This window comes from Rhinopithecus roxellana, chromosome 2 (genome assembly GCF_007565055.1).
Source record: "Rhinopithecus roxellana isolate Shanxi Qingling chromosome 2, ASM756505v1, whole genome shotgun sequence".
NCBI lineage: Eukaryota > Metazoa > Chordata > Mammalia > Primates > Cercopithecidae > Rhinopithecus > Rhinopithecus roxellana.
In genome coordinates this window covers 153,712,034-153,729,692 of record NC_044550.1, presented here as the reverse complement: position 1 = coordinate 153,729,692, position 17,659 = coordinate 153,712,034, and the positions used below count along the sequence as shown (strand labels likewise).

General features: G+C 38.4%; 1 protein-coding gene across 1 annotated transcript in view; it reads left to right on the top strand.

Annotated features, from left to right (window-relative positions):
* The first annotated feature begins 1,834 nt into the window (after positions 1–1,834).
* The window catches only part of LOC104666881 (putative uncharacterized protein DANCR), a 28,618-nt gene continuing 12,793 nt past the window's right edge, over positions 1,835–17,659 (top strand). Inside the window, exon 1 of the mRNA XM_010369012.2 lies at positions 1,835–1,904. Within this exon, the coding sequence (XP_010367314.2) occupies positions 1,835–1,904 (70 nt within the window). The remainder of the gene's footprint in view (positions 1,905–17,659) is intronic.

Here is a 17,659-nt window from a genome sequence, read left to right as displayed (position 1 = left end):
AATTAATTAATCTGAGTGCATCTGTAAATTTTGAAGTCACTACTGTAAAAATGTGTGCAGTAATTTAATTCTTAGAGACCATTTGGTTTTCATTGCCTTTAATGTTAATTTGGCTACTTAACTCACCCCCTGGTAGTTAACATTCACAACACAATTCTCTTGTCCAACATTCTTTCAAATGTTTGTTTCCACTCCAGAAGACATCAGCCAGGATACTTAGGTCTTTTTTAGTAATTCTGTAAGTAATATTTCTAACTTTATTTTTTAAAAAGTCTTCATCAAGGCTAGGTACAGGTCTCATGCCTGTAATACCAGCACTTTGGGAAGGCCAAGGTAGAAGGATTGCTTGAGTCAAGGAGTTCGAGACTAGCCTGGGCATCATAGTGAGACCTCGTCTCACAAAATATAAACAAAATTAGCTGGTGTGGTGGCACATGCCTGTAGTCCTAGCTGCTCAGGAGGCTGAGATGGGAGACTCATTTGAGCCTGGGAGGTCAAGGCTATAGTAAGCTGTGATGGTGCACTGCACTGCAGCCTAGGCAACAGAGTGAGACCTGTCTCAAAAAAAAAAAAAAAAGTTTTAGTCAATAACCTTTTTGTGGCTTTCCTGTGAAATGCCAAGTGCTATTAAAATAAAAATGTTGGATACCTGCCAGTTTTTGCTCATATTGTGTTCTGGGAATACCTACATCAAAATCAAGAAGTGTGTTAAAAGTGGGCCAGGCAGTGATGGCTCACATCTGTAATCCCAACAGTTTGGTAGGCCAAGGTGGGAGGATTGCTCAAGCCCAGGAGTTTGAGACTAGCCTGGACAAAATAGACCCTGTTACTATAAAGAGTAAAGAAAATTAGTTGGGTGTGGTGGCATGCACTTGTGGTCCAGCTACTTGGGAGGCCGAGGGAGGACTGCTTGAGTCCAGAAGTTCAGAGCTGCAGTGAGCCGTGATCATGCCACTGCATTCCAGCCTGGGCAACAGAGTGAGACCATATCTTTAAAAAAAAAAAAAAAAAAAAAAAAAAAAAAAAAGCAGACTCTTGGGTCCCCTCTTGAGCCTATGAAATCGGATTTGTGATGGGGCCTAGAATTCTTTACCTTCAGCAAGTGTGTCAGGTGACTCACACACTAAAGTCTGACAACCAAGTTTCCAAGATCATGGAGTTTCTCTTGCATTTACAAGAAAAACAGAGGATAGAGAAGTTTAACAGTACCGTTAATAAAGCAATCAGCCAAATCTGGCATGTGGAAAACTCTGCAGGAAAACTGACCTGCTTTCTTCAAAAAGTCCAAGGTATATCCATCAACTCATGAATAGATAAACAAAATATGCTGTGTCCATATTTTGCAAAAATGCAATATTATTCAGTCATGAAATAGAATGAAGTATTGATATCTCCTACAACATAGATAGACCTTGAAAACATTATGCTAAGTGAAAAAAGGCAGATACAAAAGGCTACATCTTGTGTGGATTTCATTTACATGAAATATCCAGAATGGGGCAAATCCATACACAGAAAGTAGCGTTGCTGAGGGGAAGAGAGATGGGGAAAAGTTAAACATAAAAATGTTCTGGAATTAGATCATGGTGAGTGATCACATAACTCTAGGAATACACTAAAAGCCACTGACTTGTGCATTTAAAAGGGTGACTTTTATGACACCTGAATTATATGTCACAAACTGTTATTAAAAAGTTAAAGGCATAAAAAAGGGTCATTTTTTCTAGACTAAAAAAGGCTTAAAAAACACAAAGGAGGCATAAGAACTAAACAAAATGAATAGACTTTGTTTGAATCCTAATTCAAGTAAACTTTAAAATGACATTTTTAGACAATGGGGGAATTTGAATGTGGACTTGGATTTACTTTTAAATTTCTTGGCAATCATCTGGCATTGTTGTCAGGTATGATTGTCTTTTTGTATTAGAGTTCTGTAGAAGGACAGGACTAATAGAATACATGTATATATGAAGGGGAGTTTATTACGGAGTATTGACTTATACCATCACAAGGTGAAGTCCCACAGTAGGCCGTTTGCAAGCTGAGGAGCAACGAATCCAGTACAAGTCCCAAAACCTGAAAAGTAGTGCAGCCTTCAGTCTGTGGCCGAAGGCTCAAGAGCCCCTGGCATAGGTCCAAGAGTCCAAAAGCTGAAGAACTTGGAGTCTGATGTTCAAGGACAGGAAGCATCCAGCATGGGAGAATGACGGAGGCCAGAAGACTTAGCCAGTCTAGTCCTTCCACGTTCCTCTGCCTCCTTTAATCCTAGCCATGCTAGCAGCTGATTAGATGGTGACCACCCAGATTGAGGGTGGGTCTGCTTCTCCCAGTCTGCTGACTCAAATGTTAATCTCTTTTGGCAACACCCTCACAGGCCCACCCAGGATCAATACTTTTTATCCTTCAATTCAAGCAAGTTGACACTCAATATTAAGCATCACATTTTTCTTTTGAGATGAATACTAAAATGTTTAGGAGTGAAATAATGTAATATCTGGGATTTGCTTTAAAAATACTTTGACAAAAAGGGGTGATAGATGGGACGAATATGCAAAGTAAATATTTTTGTCGATTTTGTTGGCTGGAAGATAAATATATAGGGGCTTATTGAACTTTTTTTGTGTATGTTTGAAAATCTTTATAATAAAAAGTTCAGAATAGACCAGAAGTTCAAGACCAGCTTGGGCAACATGGTGAAACCCTGTTTCTACAAAAATTAATACAATTAGCCAGGTATGGTGGTATGCACCTGTAGTCCCAGCTACTCAGGAGGCTAAGGCGGAACAATCACTTGACCCATCTTGTGATCAAGGCTGCTTTGAGCTATGATTGCACCACTGCACTCTAGCCTGGGTGAAAGAGTGATGCCCTATCTAAAAATTAAAAAGTTAAGACTAAAGGAACTCAGGATTTCTTGATTGTCTTATTTTACTGTGATTCAAAAAATTTCACTTGTACTACTGAACACCAAAGTGTTAGGATGAGATTGAAGGGCAAATATTACAAGCTAGTTCTTACTTTTTAGCTCTTCTGCAGGGAAGGGCCAGAGGGATGAATTTTGAATGCTTCCATTAACTGGGAGAAATTAATGGACAGAATAGAAAGGCACTGGGTTTAAAGTTTCTTGGTCATTTTTTTTTAAGCGAGATCACTTAAATTAAAATTCTAAGCCACTTGAAATTCTAAGAGCATGAAATTATTGTTTACTAATAGCAAAGGCAAACTAGAGAGATCGTTTAAAGGACTTCCATAACTTTTTTGAAGCTGATTGTAAATGGGCTCACAATACTGTCAAAGCTTTACTAGACTCTATCCCCTTAGTTTTCCAAAAAGTAGTTGATTGGAACAAAATACAACATGCTGAAAAAATCCCGTTGATCACTATGGGAAATCTGAAAGAATGTTTAAACAATATTCAGGCCTATGAAAAGAAAGTTATGCTAACCATCAAAATGATACTCTCCTTAACTCAAACTTTATAAATGAATCAGATGAAGAAGTGGCAACTATAATAAAGACACAATGCCCCAGTTGGGCTACCTCTCAAACTCATAATCTAGTTAATCCATTGTTCTATACTGTAACCAAAGAAGAAAAGGAAAGGGAAGTTAAATCAAGAGGAAAAATAAATAAGTCATGAGTTTACAACTAAAACAATTGTCCAGGCTGGTGTAGGGGCTCATGCTTGTAATCCCAGCAATTTGGGAGGCCGAGGTAGGTGGAGCTCTTGAGTTCAGGGGTTCCAGATCAGCCTGTGTGACATGGCAAAATCCCATTTCTACAAAATAAAAATACACAATTGTCCAATCAATTTACAACCCCTACACAACCTAGTAAGTTCCCAAAGTGACCCAAATCAACCACTTTTCAATTACTAAAAAAAGTCTGAACATTTCAGGATTATATAATACTAGCATCTCTTTTCAAGAAGAGGGATATGTATTTAGAATTAGAAGATAAAATATAATTATTATGTCCCCCAAAATTTTCAAAACCTGATCATTTTAAACCATAAATTGCAATTCATATTGTCACAGAGAAAGCTAAATTGGTAAATAATTAAAAAATTACAAGAGCTGTTAAAAGTAGTATCTGATCTCACAGGGCCAGGTGGCTCATTCCTATAATCCCAGCACTTTAGGAGCTCAAGGCAGGCAGATCACTTGAGGCCAGGAGTTCGAGACCAGCCTGGCCAACATGGCAAAACCCCATCTTTACTAAAAATGCAAAAACTAGCCAGGCGTGATGATGCATGCCTGTAATCCCAGCTACTTGGACAATTGAGGCACAAGAATCACTTAAACCTGGGAGGTCGAGGTTGCAATGAGAGGAGATCATGCCACTGCACTCCAGTCTGGGTGACAAAGTGAGACCCTGTCTCAAAAAAAAAAAAAAAAAAAAAAAAAGTAATATCTGATCTCTTTGGTTTTGGGGAACCAAGGATTACTTTGTGCTGTGAGAGAGAATTTGACTTTAGTGTATGCAGTGTCTGACAAGTCACTGCAAAAGCTGCAGTTTGGGGAGTGGCTAACAATAGTCTCAGTGAATGCTTGTTAATGAAGAGTGCTACTTATTTCTCTGTGCACGTAGGTAAAAAGGCAGGTTTGAACATTTGTGAGGACACTCGCCACCAAGAGATAAGACTCCTGACAGGGAAAGGCTGATCACAGAGGGGGCTGATTGGCATCATTTCACCCGCCAGTAACAAAGGAATGTCTTCGTGGTGAAAGGCACTGTGGAAGCATTGCATGGCCCAGTTCCAGGGGATTTCCCCTTATTAGGGAACCTAGGATTGTAAAAGTGGGATCCTTGATTTTTTTTGTTTTTATTTTTGAGACAGAATCTCACTCTGTCACCCAGGCTGGAGTGCAGTGGCACAATGTCGGCTCACTGCAACCTCCGTCTCCTGGGTTTAAGTGATTCTTCTGCCTTAGCCTCCCGAGTAGTTGGGACTACAGGCGCATACCACCGCACCTGTTTTTTTTTTTTTGGGGGGGGGGGGCGTTGTATTTTTAGTAGAGATGGGCTTCACTGTGTTAGCCAGGAAGGTCTCGATCTCCTGACCTCGTGATCCGCCTACCTCGGCCTCCCAAAGTGTTGGGATTATAGGCATGAGCCACCGTGCCTGGCCAGGGATCCTTGATTTTTAAAGATCTAGATGTGCTGCCTTCCAGCTGTGCCTGCTTTTCATATATTTAAATATTAGGCCCTGGTAACTGCAAAGGTTTCCTTTGTTTGCCTTGTTCATTAAAGGGCTCCACCTTGAAGTCAGTAATCTACTCAAGAGAAAAATTAAGTGGAAAAGAACACCTATCTAACCAGATTGGTATCCAAAATACAATGTTCTTAGCTGGCTATACTGAAATTCTTTGTAAAATAAATCTACATCTATAAAGGAAACCTCCATTTGTAAGGACATCTCCCTCACTGTACCTAAACCACTAGAAACTTTTGAGAAAACATTAGTCTAAAGTAAATATGACAAATATTGCCTTTATTTAAGATATTTAACATAGGCCTTTACCTATAAATGGTGTTTACATCTAACTTCTGTGTCTTTAAATAAATATTCTCACATAAGAGTCATGTCTTTAAAAGTACAAATTTAACATTGCCTAGCTAATATTGTTTAGAGCTTGATTGTCTAAAGAGGGTAGAAAAACTATTTGAAAATTGGCTTAAAAAGAGCATTATGAAGCTGTAAAATACACTTCTGTGTGTATGTCTATATGTTTATGTGTCATGTATGTGATATTTCATTACAAAGATGTATGAAAAAGCTCTAATCATTGGTTTTTAAAAGTTAACACTTAAATATTTAATCAGAAAAATAGAAACAAACTCAAATGCCTTTAGTTTACATGACTCGGGTGAATGCGCGGTAAATAAGACTAGTTTAATATTGTTGGTTTAATGAAAACAGTTGTGTGTCTTCTACTCAACAAAATATGCATGTATTTAACTTTAGGGTTCCTGCTTAGGTGCCAACTACCTAACATTCACAGACTGTAAAAATGGTTAATAAATAGCTTGAGATAATAGCTAGCTTTGTTTAATGAACTATTCAAGCATAATTGTTAAAAATGAATAACTTAGGCCAGGTGTGGTGGCTCGCGCCTGTAATCCCAGCACTTTGGGAGGCCAAGGCAGGTGGATCACCTGAGGTCAGGAGTTTGAGACCAGCCTAGGCAACATGGTGAAACTCCATCTCTACTGAAAATACAAAATTAGCCAGGCATGGTGGCACATGCCTATAATCACAGCTACTTGGGAGGCTGAGGCAGGAGAATCACTTGAACCTGGGAGCTGGATGCTGTGGTGAGCTGAGATCATGCCACTGCACTCCAGTCTGGGCAGTAGGGTAAGACTCCATCTCAAAAAAAAAGAATGAATAAATTACATGAATGTAAATGGGATACAAGTTTATAAATGAACTCCGTAGTTCCAAAAATATTTTCAGAAACTTGATCTTAAAGTCATGTTGTGTTAAATTAAGTAATAGATAATCATAAAATGTCTGAGTCATTTATATGATATAGAAAAGCTATATCTAAATCTGTTAATTAGAAAATTGAGGAAACATCTTTCTAAAAATTATGAAATGGTTTAAATTTATAAATACGGGCATAAACTCTACACCAAAAATAAAATTCTAAGCCCCCACCAACCAACTGGACCCCTGCTTGGCTAAGGGCATTCTAAAGTAAACCTGATTGAATAGGAGAATATTTAAGGGGAAAAATAGTGGGCTAGGTGTGGTGGCTCATGCCTGTAATCCCAGCACTTTGGGAGGCTGAGGCAGGCAGATCACCTGGGGTCAAGAGTTCGAGACTAGCCTGGCCAAAATGAAACCCCATCTCTACTAAAAATACAAAAATTAGCTGGGCGTGGTGGTGGGTACCTGTAATCCCAACTATTCGGGAGGCTGAGGCATGATAATTGCTTGAAGCCAGGAGGTGGAGGTTACAGTAAGCTGATATCACGCCACTGCACTGCAGCCTGGGTGACAGAGCGAGATTCAGTCTCAAACACAAACAGACAAAAAAAAAGAACAACAAAAAAAGGGGAGAAATATTAAGAAGAAAGAGAGAGAGAGAAAAGAAAAGAAAAAAAAGAAAGGCAAGGCAAAGCAAAGCAACTGCAATTTGGAATTCAGGCACAGCTGACCAGGATTAACATAAAAACAGAGACTTTAAGACTGACAAAACAGACTTTTTGTAGCAATAAGACATCAGCATGACAGGTAGTAGGCCCTGAAAGAAATTGAAGTTTTTACCCCAAAATATAAATATATTTCTTTTTTATTTTCTTTGTTTTTTTTTTTTTTTTTTTTTTTTTTTTGAGACAGGGTCTCACTCTGTCACCCAGGTTGGAGTGCAGTGGTGCAATCTTGGCTTACTACAACCACCACCTTCCAGGTTCAAGCAGTCCTCCCACCCCAGCCTCTCTAGTAGCTGGGATCAAAAGACATGCTCCACCACACCTGGATAATTTTTTTTTTTTTTTTTTTTTTTTGTAGAGATGGGTTTTGCCATGTTGCCCAGGCTGGTCTTGAACTCCTGAGCTCAGGAGATCCACCTGCCTCAACCTCCCAAAGTACTGGAAGTATAGGTATGAACCACCATACACGACCTCCCAAAACATATTTCTTTGACATATTTTGAAATGGCACTGCAAAGCTATCTCTTGTACAAAAAAAATACCTCCTGTCGAGAACGCCTTTCCCTTTCTAGGTCTTCTTTCTGATCCAGGAGTGAATTAACAGAGTTTGGAGCCTTTAAGAAACACAATCTATTTATTCTGAAGCCTGCTACCCGGAGACTTCATCTGCATTATATGATCCTTGGTCTGCACAACCCTTGACCTTAGCCCAGATACCCTCTTCTACTGATTTCAGGTCTTTCATTAAGATCTTTCAACCAATTGCTAGTCAGAAAACCTTTGAATCCACCTATGACCTGGAAACCTCTGCTTTGAGTTGCATGAGGGGGAACTTTATGTGTTCAAAATGACAACAGGAAAAAAAAGTAAATTTTTGTCCTAAGGTAAGATGCCAATATAAAAAGGAAACACAGGACAAAACTGACGCTTTAAGCAAATTTTAGAAAATTTGTGGAAAACTCATCTTAGGAAAGAAATTGTGTTTGTGATCAAGTTGGCTAAAATTAGAACGAAATTATATTTAAGTTATTTTTCTAAAAATTGAGCCATAGGAGCACTCATGGGCATAGAGACTGCCAGACCTGTACCCACCTGTGCCCTGTCCCCACACCAACATTGCTGCCAGTGCAAAACTGTGTGGGAGACCAGTAGACCCATCCTCACCCCCAGTAGCAGCTGCCGGCTGCACAGAGAGTGCACAGAGTTTCATGCCTACCAGCACCCCACCCTCGTGCTAACACCAGCCCTGGAGCAAACACATGCACAGACAATGGGGGGACCCCTGGCTGGCCACACTATCCTGCCACCATCACCACTGCAAACACCCACACAGAAGTTGGCACCCCTGAACCTGCCAGCACCTCACTGCAGCCAATGAGTGTGCACCCTGCCATGCTACCCATGCTGCTGGCACATGCAAACAAGGATGGATCCCACAGCCACTTCCCTGCAAAGTTCCGTGGCTGGTACCACCCATCAGATTCTTGTGAACACTGCTTCAGGAACAACTTGGCTCTTCCAGCACGGCAGGTTCCTAACTTCCAGGGACCACAGAAAAAAAGCCAGGGGTCTGAAATCAACACCCCAGAGTTAGAACACACAGTCCAGGAGTTCTGAGCTGAGCCTTGGCTCCCTGAAATCCTCCAGAAACAAACCCAGTCAACTGAACCCACCTTATACCACAATTAAATCTCCAAGAACATAAAATGGAATAAAAGAAAAAATAAAACTTATCTAAAAGTCAGCAACTACAAAGATTGAAGGAATATTAGCCCAGAAAGATGAGAAAGAACTAGTACAAAAACTCTGACAACTCAAAAAACTATAGTGTCTTATTACCTCCAAAGGATTGGACTAGTACCTAAACAGGCTGAGATGGCCAAAATTACAGAAATAGAATTCAGAATCTGGATAGAAAATGAAGATTATTGATATATAGGAGAAAGTTGAAATCTAATCAAAGGAATCTAAGGATTACAATAAAATGATACAGGAACTGATAGACAAAATGACCATTACAACAAAGAACCAAATTTATTTGATAGAATTGTAAAACATTCTATGAGAATTTCATAATGCAATCCCAAGTATTAACAGCAGAACTGACCAAGCTGAGGAAAGAATCTCAGACCTTGAAGACCTCCTTGAAGACCTCTGAAATAACTCCATTAGAGAAAAAGAGAGAAAAAACAATAAACAAGAAGGAACAACCACTGAGTAATATAGAATTATGTAAAGAGACCCAATATATAACTCATTGATGTGCCTGACAAACAGGGAAGGAAACCAAGCAACTTTGAAAACATATTTCAGGGCTGGGTGTGGTGGCTCACACCTGTAATTCCAGCACCTTTGGGAGGCTTGAAGTGGGTGGAGCACTTGAGGTTAGGAGTTTGAGACCAGCCTGACCAACATGGTGAAACCTTATCTCTACTAAAAATACAAAAATTAGCTGGGCATGGTAGTGCACGCCTGTAATCCCAGCTACTCGGGAGGCTGAGGCAGGAGAATTACTTGAACCCAGGAGGCGGAGGTTGCAGTGAGCCAAGATCATGCCACTGCACTCCAGTCTGGGCAACAGAGTGAAATTCTGTCTCAAAAAAAAAAAAAAAACCTTCAGGATATCGTCCATGAAAATGTCCCCAACCTCACTAGAGGCCAATATTAAAATTCAGGAAAGACAGAGAACCCCTGCAAAACACTACATAAAAAGACCATCCCCAAGACACACAGACGTCAGATTCTCTAAGGTTGAAATGAAAGAAAAAAAAGCGGCTGGAGAGAAGGAGCAGGTTGCCTACAAAGAGAACCCCATAAGACTAACAGCACACCTGTTAGCAGAAACTCTACAAGCCAGAAGAGATTGGGGGTCCATATTCAGCATTCCCAAAGAAAAGAGTTTTCAACCAAGAATCTCATATGTGGCCAAACTAAGCTTTATAAGTGAAGGAGAAATAAGATCCTTTTCAGACAAGCAAATGCTAAGGGAATTCATTATCATCAGACTTGCCTTACAAGACATTTTGAAGGGTGTGCTAAATATGGAAAGGAAAGATTGTTACAAGCTGCTAAAAATCACATTTAAATACATAAACCAGTGACACTACAAAGCAACCACACAAACACCTCTGCATAATAACCATGATAACAGGACCGAATCCACACACATTAATACTAACCTTGAATGTAAACTGGCTAAATAACCCAATTAAAAGGCACAGAGTGGAAAGCTGGATAAAGAAGCAAAACCCAATTGTATGCTGTATTCAAGAGACCCATCTCACATGCAATGACACCAGTGACATCCCTTCAATGTAAAGGCATGGAGGAAAACTCTACCAAGCAAATGAAAAACAGAAAAAAAAATGAAAGGTTGCTATTCTAATTTCAGACAAAATAGACTTTAAACTAACAAAGATAAAAAAAAAAGACAAAGAATGCATTACATAATGGTAAAGGGCTCAATTCAACAAGAAGATCTAACTATCTTAAATATATACTCACTCAACATAGGATTGCCCAGACACATAAAGCAAGTTCTCAGAGACAAATGAAGAGATTTCAATAACCACACAATAATAGTGGAAGATATTAACATCCCACTGACAGTATTAGATGGATCATCAAGGCAGAAAACTAACAAATATATTCAGGACCTTAACACTTGACAAAATGGACCAAATAGACATCTACAGAACTCTCCACCTGAAAACAACAAAATATACATTCTTCTAATCTGTACATGGCACATACTATAAAATCAACCACACAACTGGGCATGAAACAACCTTCAGCAACTACAAAAACACCAAAGTCATACCAACCACACACTCAGACAATAGTTCAATAAAAATAGAAATCATTCAAAACCACATGATTAAACAAAAAATACACAACCTGCTCCTGAATGACTTTTGGGGAAATAATGAAATTAGAGCTGAAATCAAAAAATTCTTAGAAACTAGTAAGAACAAAGATGCAATGTACCAGAATCTCTGGGACACATCCAACACAGTGTTAGGAGAAACATTTGTATAACTAAATGTCCACTTCGAAAAGTTAGATCTCAAATTAACAACCTGACATAAAGTCTGCAGGAGTAAGAGAAACAAAAGTATACTAACCCCAAAGCTAGGAGAAAACAAGGAATAACCAAAATCAGAGCTGAACTGAAGGAAATTTAGATGCAAAAAAAAAAAAAAAAACATACAAAAAGATCAATGAATCCAGGAGCTTATTTGAAAGAATTAATAAGATTGATAGCCTGGTAGCTAGACTAATAATAAAGGAGAGAAGATCCAGATAAATACAATCAGAATTGACAAAGGGGATGTTATCACTGAACCCACAGAAATTACAAAAATACCCTCAGAGACTATTACAAACACCTGTATGCACACAAACTGGAAAACCTAGAAGAAATGGATAAATTCCTGAAAACATACAATTTCATAAGGTTACACTAGAAAGAGACTGAATCCTTGAACAGACCAATAATGAGTTCCAAAAGTGAATTAGTATTAAAAGGCTAACAACCAGAAAAAGGCCAGGACCAGATGGATTCACAGCCTAATTCTACTAGATGTACAAAGAAGAACTGGTACTATTTCTATTGAAAGTATTCCAAAAAACTGAGGAGGATAGTCTCATTTCTAACTCATTCTATAAGGTTAGCATCATCTGATACCAAAACCTGGCAGAGACACAACATAAAAAGGAAATTTCAGGCCAATATCCTTGATGAACATTGATGCCAAAATACTCAACAAAATATGAGCAAAGTGAATCCAACTGCACTTCAAAAAGCTAATCCACTACAATCAAGTAGGCTTTATCCATAGGATACAAGCTTGGTTCAACATGCACAAATCAATAAATGTTATTCACCACATACACAGAACTAAAAACAAAACCATGGCTGAGTGCAGTGGCTTATGCCTGTAATTCAGCACTTTGGGAGACCAAGGCAGGAGGACCACTTGAGCCCAGGAGTTTGAGACCAGCCTGGGTAACACTGGTGAAACTCCATCTCTACAAAAAAATACAAAAGTTAGCAGGGCATGGTGGCATGCACCTGGAGCTGGAGAGAAGGTGCTCACCTACCAAGAGAACCCCAAAAGGCTAACAGCCTGTTAGCAGAAACCCTACAAGCCTATTATCATTTCTCCAGAAGTCATTCCCCAGTCATCCCCCAGAATCATTTCCCCAGTTACTCAGCAGGCTGAGAGAGGAGGATTGTCTGACTGGGAGGTCAAGGCTGCAGTGAGCTGTGATCATATCACTGTACTCCAGTCTGGGCAAGAGTGAGACTCTATCTCAAAAAAACAGAAAAGCAGGCTGAGTACAGTGGCTCACACTTGTAATCCCAACACTTTGGGAGGCCGAGGCAGGTGGATCACAAGGTCAGGAGTTTGAGGCCAGCCTGGCCAACATAGTGAAAACACGTCTCCAGTAAAAATACAAAAAACTAGCAGAGGTTGTAGTGAGCCGAGATCATGCCACTGCACTCCAGCCCAGTTCAAGACTCTGTCTCAAAAAACAAAACAAAACAAACAAACAAACAAAAAACAGAAAAACAAAATCCATGATCATCTCAAGTGATACAGAAAAGGCTTTTGACAAAATTCAACATCCCTTCACATCAAAAAATCATTGCTGGGCAGGGTGGCTGACGCCTGTAATCTCAGCACTTTGGGAGGCCGAGGCGGGCAGATCACGAGGTCAGGAGTTCAAGACCAGCCTGACCAACATAGTGAAACCCCGCCTCTATTAAAAATATAAAAATTAGCCGGGCATGGTGGTGTGCGCCTATAATCCCAGCTACTTGGGAGGCTGAAGCAGGAGAATTGCTTGAACCTGGGAGTGGAGGTTTCAGTGAAATGAGATTGCACCACTGCACTCCAGCCTAGGTGACAGAGCGAGACTCTGTCTCAAAAAAAAAAAAAAAACCTCAACAAACTAGGCATTGAAGGAACATACTTCAAAATAATAACAGTCCTCTATGAAAAACCCACAATCAACATCATACTGGCAAAATATAGAAGCATTCCACTTGAAAACTGGAACAAGACAAGGATGCCCTCTCTCATTACTCCTATTCAACACAGTACTGGAAGTCCTAGCCAGAGCAATCACACAAGAGAAAGAAATAAAAGGCAGCCAAATAGGAAGAGAGAAGGTGAAACTATCTCTGTTTGCAGACAATATAATTCTATACTTAGAAAGCCGATAGTCTCTGCCCAAAAGCTCCTTGATCTGATACACAACTTTACCAAAATCTCAGGATACAAAATCACTGTACAGAAATTATTAGCATTCACATACACAAACTGGGAGCCAAATAATGAATGCAGTCCCATTCACAATCACCACATAAAAAATAAAATATCTAGGAATGGCTGGGTATGGTAGCTCACACCTGTAATCTCAGCACTTTGGGAGGCCGAGGTAGGCGGATCATCTGAAATCTGGAGTTCGAGACCAGCCTGGGCAACATGGTGAAACCCCATCTCTACTAAAAATACAAAAATTAGCCAGGCATGGTAGTGCACACCTGTAATCCCAGCTCCTTGGGGGGCTGAGGCAGGAGAATCGCTTGAACCTGGGAGGCAGAGTTTGCAGTGAGCTGAGATAGCACCACTGCACTCATCCTGGGTGACAAGAGTGAGATTCTATCTCAAAAAACAAACAAAAAAAACCACGTAGGAATACATCTAACCAAGGAGGTGAAAGACCTCTACAACAAGAATTACAAAACACTGCTCAGAGAAATCCGAGATGTCACAATCGAATGGAAAAACATTTCATGCTCATGGATAGGAAGAATCAATATTATCAGAATGGTCATACTGCTCAGAGCTATTTATAGATTCGATGCTATTCCTATCAAACTACCAATGACATTGTTCACAGAATTAGACAAAAAAATTTAAAATTTCTTATGGAACCAAAAAAGAACTCAAATAGCCAAGGCCATACTAAGCAAAAAAAAAAAAAAAAAAAAAAAAGTGATATTCATATATTCATCACTTTACCCTACTTCAAACTATACTACAAGGGTAGAGAGCCCAGGAATAATTCCACACACCTACAATAATCTGATCTTTGACAAAATCAACAAAAACAAGCAATGAAGAAAGGACTTTCTATTCAATAAGTAGTGCTGAGGTAACTGGCTAGCCATATGGAGAAGACTGAAACTGGATCCCTTCCTTACACCATATACAAAAATTAACTCAGGATGAATTAAAGACTTTAATCTAGAACCCATAACTATAAAAACCCTGGAAGACAACCTAGGAAATATCATTCTGAACCTAGGACCTGGCAAAGATTTCTTGATGAAGACATCAAAAGCAATTGCAACAAAAACAAAAATTGATAAATGAAACCTCATTAAACTAAAGACCTGCACAGCAAAATAACCTATCAAGAAAGGGTAAACAGACAACCTATACAACGGGAGAAAATATTTACAAACTATCCATCCAACATAGGTGTTATATCTAAAATCTATAAAGAACTTAAATTTACAAGCAAAACCAACCCCATTAAAAAGTGGCCTAATGTCATTAACAGACGTTTTTCAAAAGACATTCATGCTGCCAACAATCATATAAAAAACGGCTCAATTTCACTAATCATTAGAGAAATGCAAACCAAAACCACAATAAGATACCATCTCATACCAGTTATACTGGCTATTTTTAAAAAGTCAAAAAAATAAAAGATGCTGGTGAGGTTGTAGAGGAAAAGGAATGCTTATTCACTGCTGGTGGGAATGTAAACTTGTTCATCCACTGTTGAAAGCAGTTTGGCAATTTCTCAAAGAACTTAAAACAGAACTACCATTTGACCCAGCAATTCTATTCTTGGGTATATACCCAAAGAAATTATAAATCATTCTACCATAAAGACACATGCATGTGTTTGTTCAACTCAGCAGTATGCCCAATAGCAAAGACATGGAATCAACCTAAATGCCCATCAATGGTACACTGAATTTAAAAAATGTGATACACACACACACACACACACACACACACACACACGCACACGGAATACTATGCATCCATAAAAAGAATGAGATCATGTCCTCTGTAGCGACATGGATGGAGCTAGAGGCTATTATCCTAAGCAAACTAATGCAGGAACAGAAAACCAAATATCACATGTTCTCATGTGTAAGTGGGAGCTAAACAGTGAGTACATATGGATGCAAGGAAGGGAACAAGAGACACTGGGGCCTACTTGATGGTGCAGGGTCGGGGGGGGTGAAGATTGAAAAACTACCTCTAGGGTACTATGCTTATTACCTAAGTGGCAAAATAATGTGTACACCAAACCCCTGTGACATGCAATTTACCTGTATAACAAACCTGCACATGTACCCCCAAACCTAAAATAAAAAATTTTTAAAAAGAAAACAGGAAAAAAATATTTATTTTACTGAGCCCTAACAAAAAATAAATAAAAGTCAGAAGGGTCATCCGTGTCTAATCACTCAACAAAACTAGCATCTCTATCTTCAAATCACAAAAAGATGATAAACTCAACACTGATTTTACTTTTCCGGAGGGTGTAAGTTCAGCTCCACTGGAAGGAATCTTTTTTCACCGTTGTGTATCTTCAATTATTTAAAAAAGTTAGCTTCCCATTCCAGTAGACATAGCTAAAAAAAAAAATTAGTTTTCCTATAACTTCTTCGATCCTATGGGACCCTCTGATATATAAAAGGATAATTTCCCTCTTCTGTAGAATAATATATCCACAAGTATATATATATATTCTTATACATAGATCATGTTCATCAACACCGCAAATGTTTAGTGTCATGGAAGAATTTGGCATCAAAATTTGTGTATGTTTATTAAGAAACATATTTTTAAAAAAACAGAAATTCAGCATCCTAAATAGAGTATTCTAAATGTAATTTATATTTTGTTCTGTGGCTTTAGGTTATCACCATTATTGAAATAAATTTTTGTATTGTGCACTCATTAAAAAATAATAAAATAAAAATTGAGCAAACTGATTCAAGACGAGTCTAGGACCCTATGTAAAACAATACAGTTTTCTTAGAGCATTGATCTGGTCTTTAATAGATAATTGTTAAGAGATTATAAAATGTTTATAGAAATCTCATGTTGTGTGGCCAAAGCTGACTTAGATTCGATGAATTTGTTTATAAGACTTTATTAAAATTAGCTTTATTGTTACTAATATACTAATATGAAAGTAAAATTTGATTTTCTCCTTTGAACAAGAATTTCACATAGTATTAATAAGACATTGTAATATATTTATTTACCTTTTGAGTAAACTGCAAAAATAAGTGGAGGAAGACTTTGCCTCATGCTGTCTTTCTTTTGTTTTCTCTACTGGAAACAGTATCCTCTCTATGAAAGAGTAAAAGTCTTTGCTTTTTGAAATATGTTAATTATCGTTTTGGGTAAATGAATGATTATTTTTTACAGTGACCTGTGATTCTATTTTGATCATATGTTTTAAACTTTTCTTATTTTAATATCAAGTGTTTCAAACCTTTGATATTTGATATACTTCCCAAAATTAAATTTTGAATTCTAAAATTAAGTCTTTTTGACCTGAACTAACTTGCACATAACAAACAGGAACCCCTGAAAATCCTCAAGAGACATGTTAGGCTTATTTGGTATGTTAAACTCATACAAGAGGCATTGTCAAATAAGAAATTGTGTTTAACTTTTTCAAGTTATATTTGCATAAATGTGTTATTAATATGTGTTCCAAAATTATATGAGGTTCCTAAAATTCTGATACATCTTGATATATGTTATGTCTTATGTATGTATGTGTGTATGTATGTTTTTGAGATGGAGTCTTGCCCTGTCACCCAGGCTAGAGTACAATGGCACGATCTCAGCTCACTGCAACCTCCGCCTCCCAGGTTCAAGCAATTCTCCTGCCTCAGCTTCCCAAGTAGCTGGGATTACAGGTGTGTGCCACCACGCCTGGCTAATTTTTTGTATCTTTAGTAGAGACCAGGTTTCACCATGTTGGCCAGGCTGATCTCGAACCCTTGACCTCAAGTGATCAGCCCGCCTCAGCCTCCCAATGTGCTGGGATTACAGGTGTGAGCCACCGCACCTAGCCTGTCAGTCATATTTATAATTATTATGTTAAATTGTTGTAACAGAAACGATATAATTGCATTTTCAATTGCATCTTTAACCATGGCTACTCTAAGTCTTTTTTCATTGACAATCATTGCTTTACTTTTATTCTACTAAAAAAGTGGTTTATAATAGATTATAGTCTATATTTGCTTCTTCAAGTAAATTCACTTCTTTTTTTGCTTCTTCAAGTAAATTCACTGAAAAGAGCCCTGACAAGTACCCTTGAGAACAGGCTTCTGATAACTTTAGAGATCATATCATTAGACCAAGTCAAAATTTCCAGAACTCTAATAAAAAGCTTATGTGTTCATGAAATTGCTAAGAAAACATCAAGCAGAATA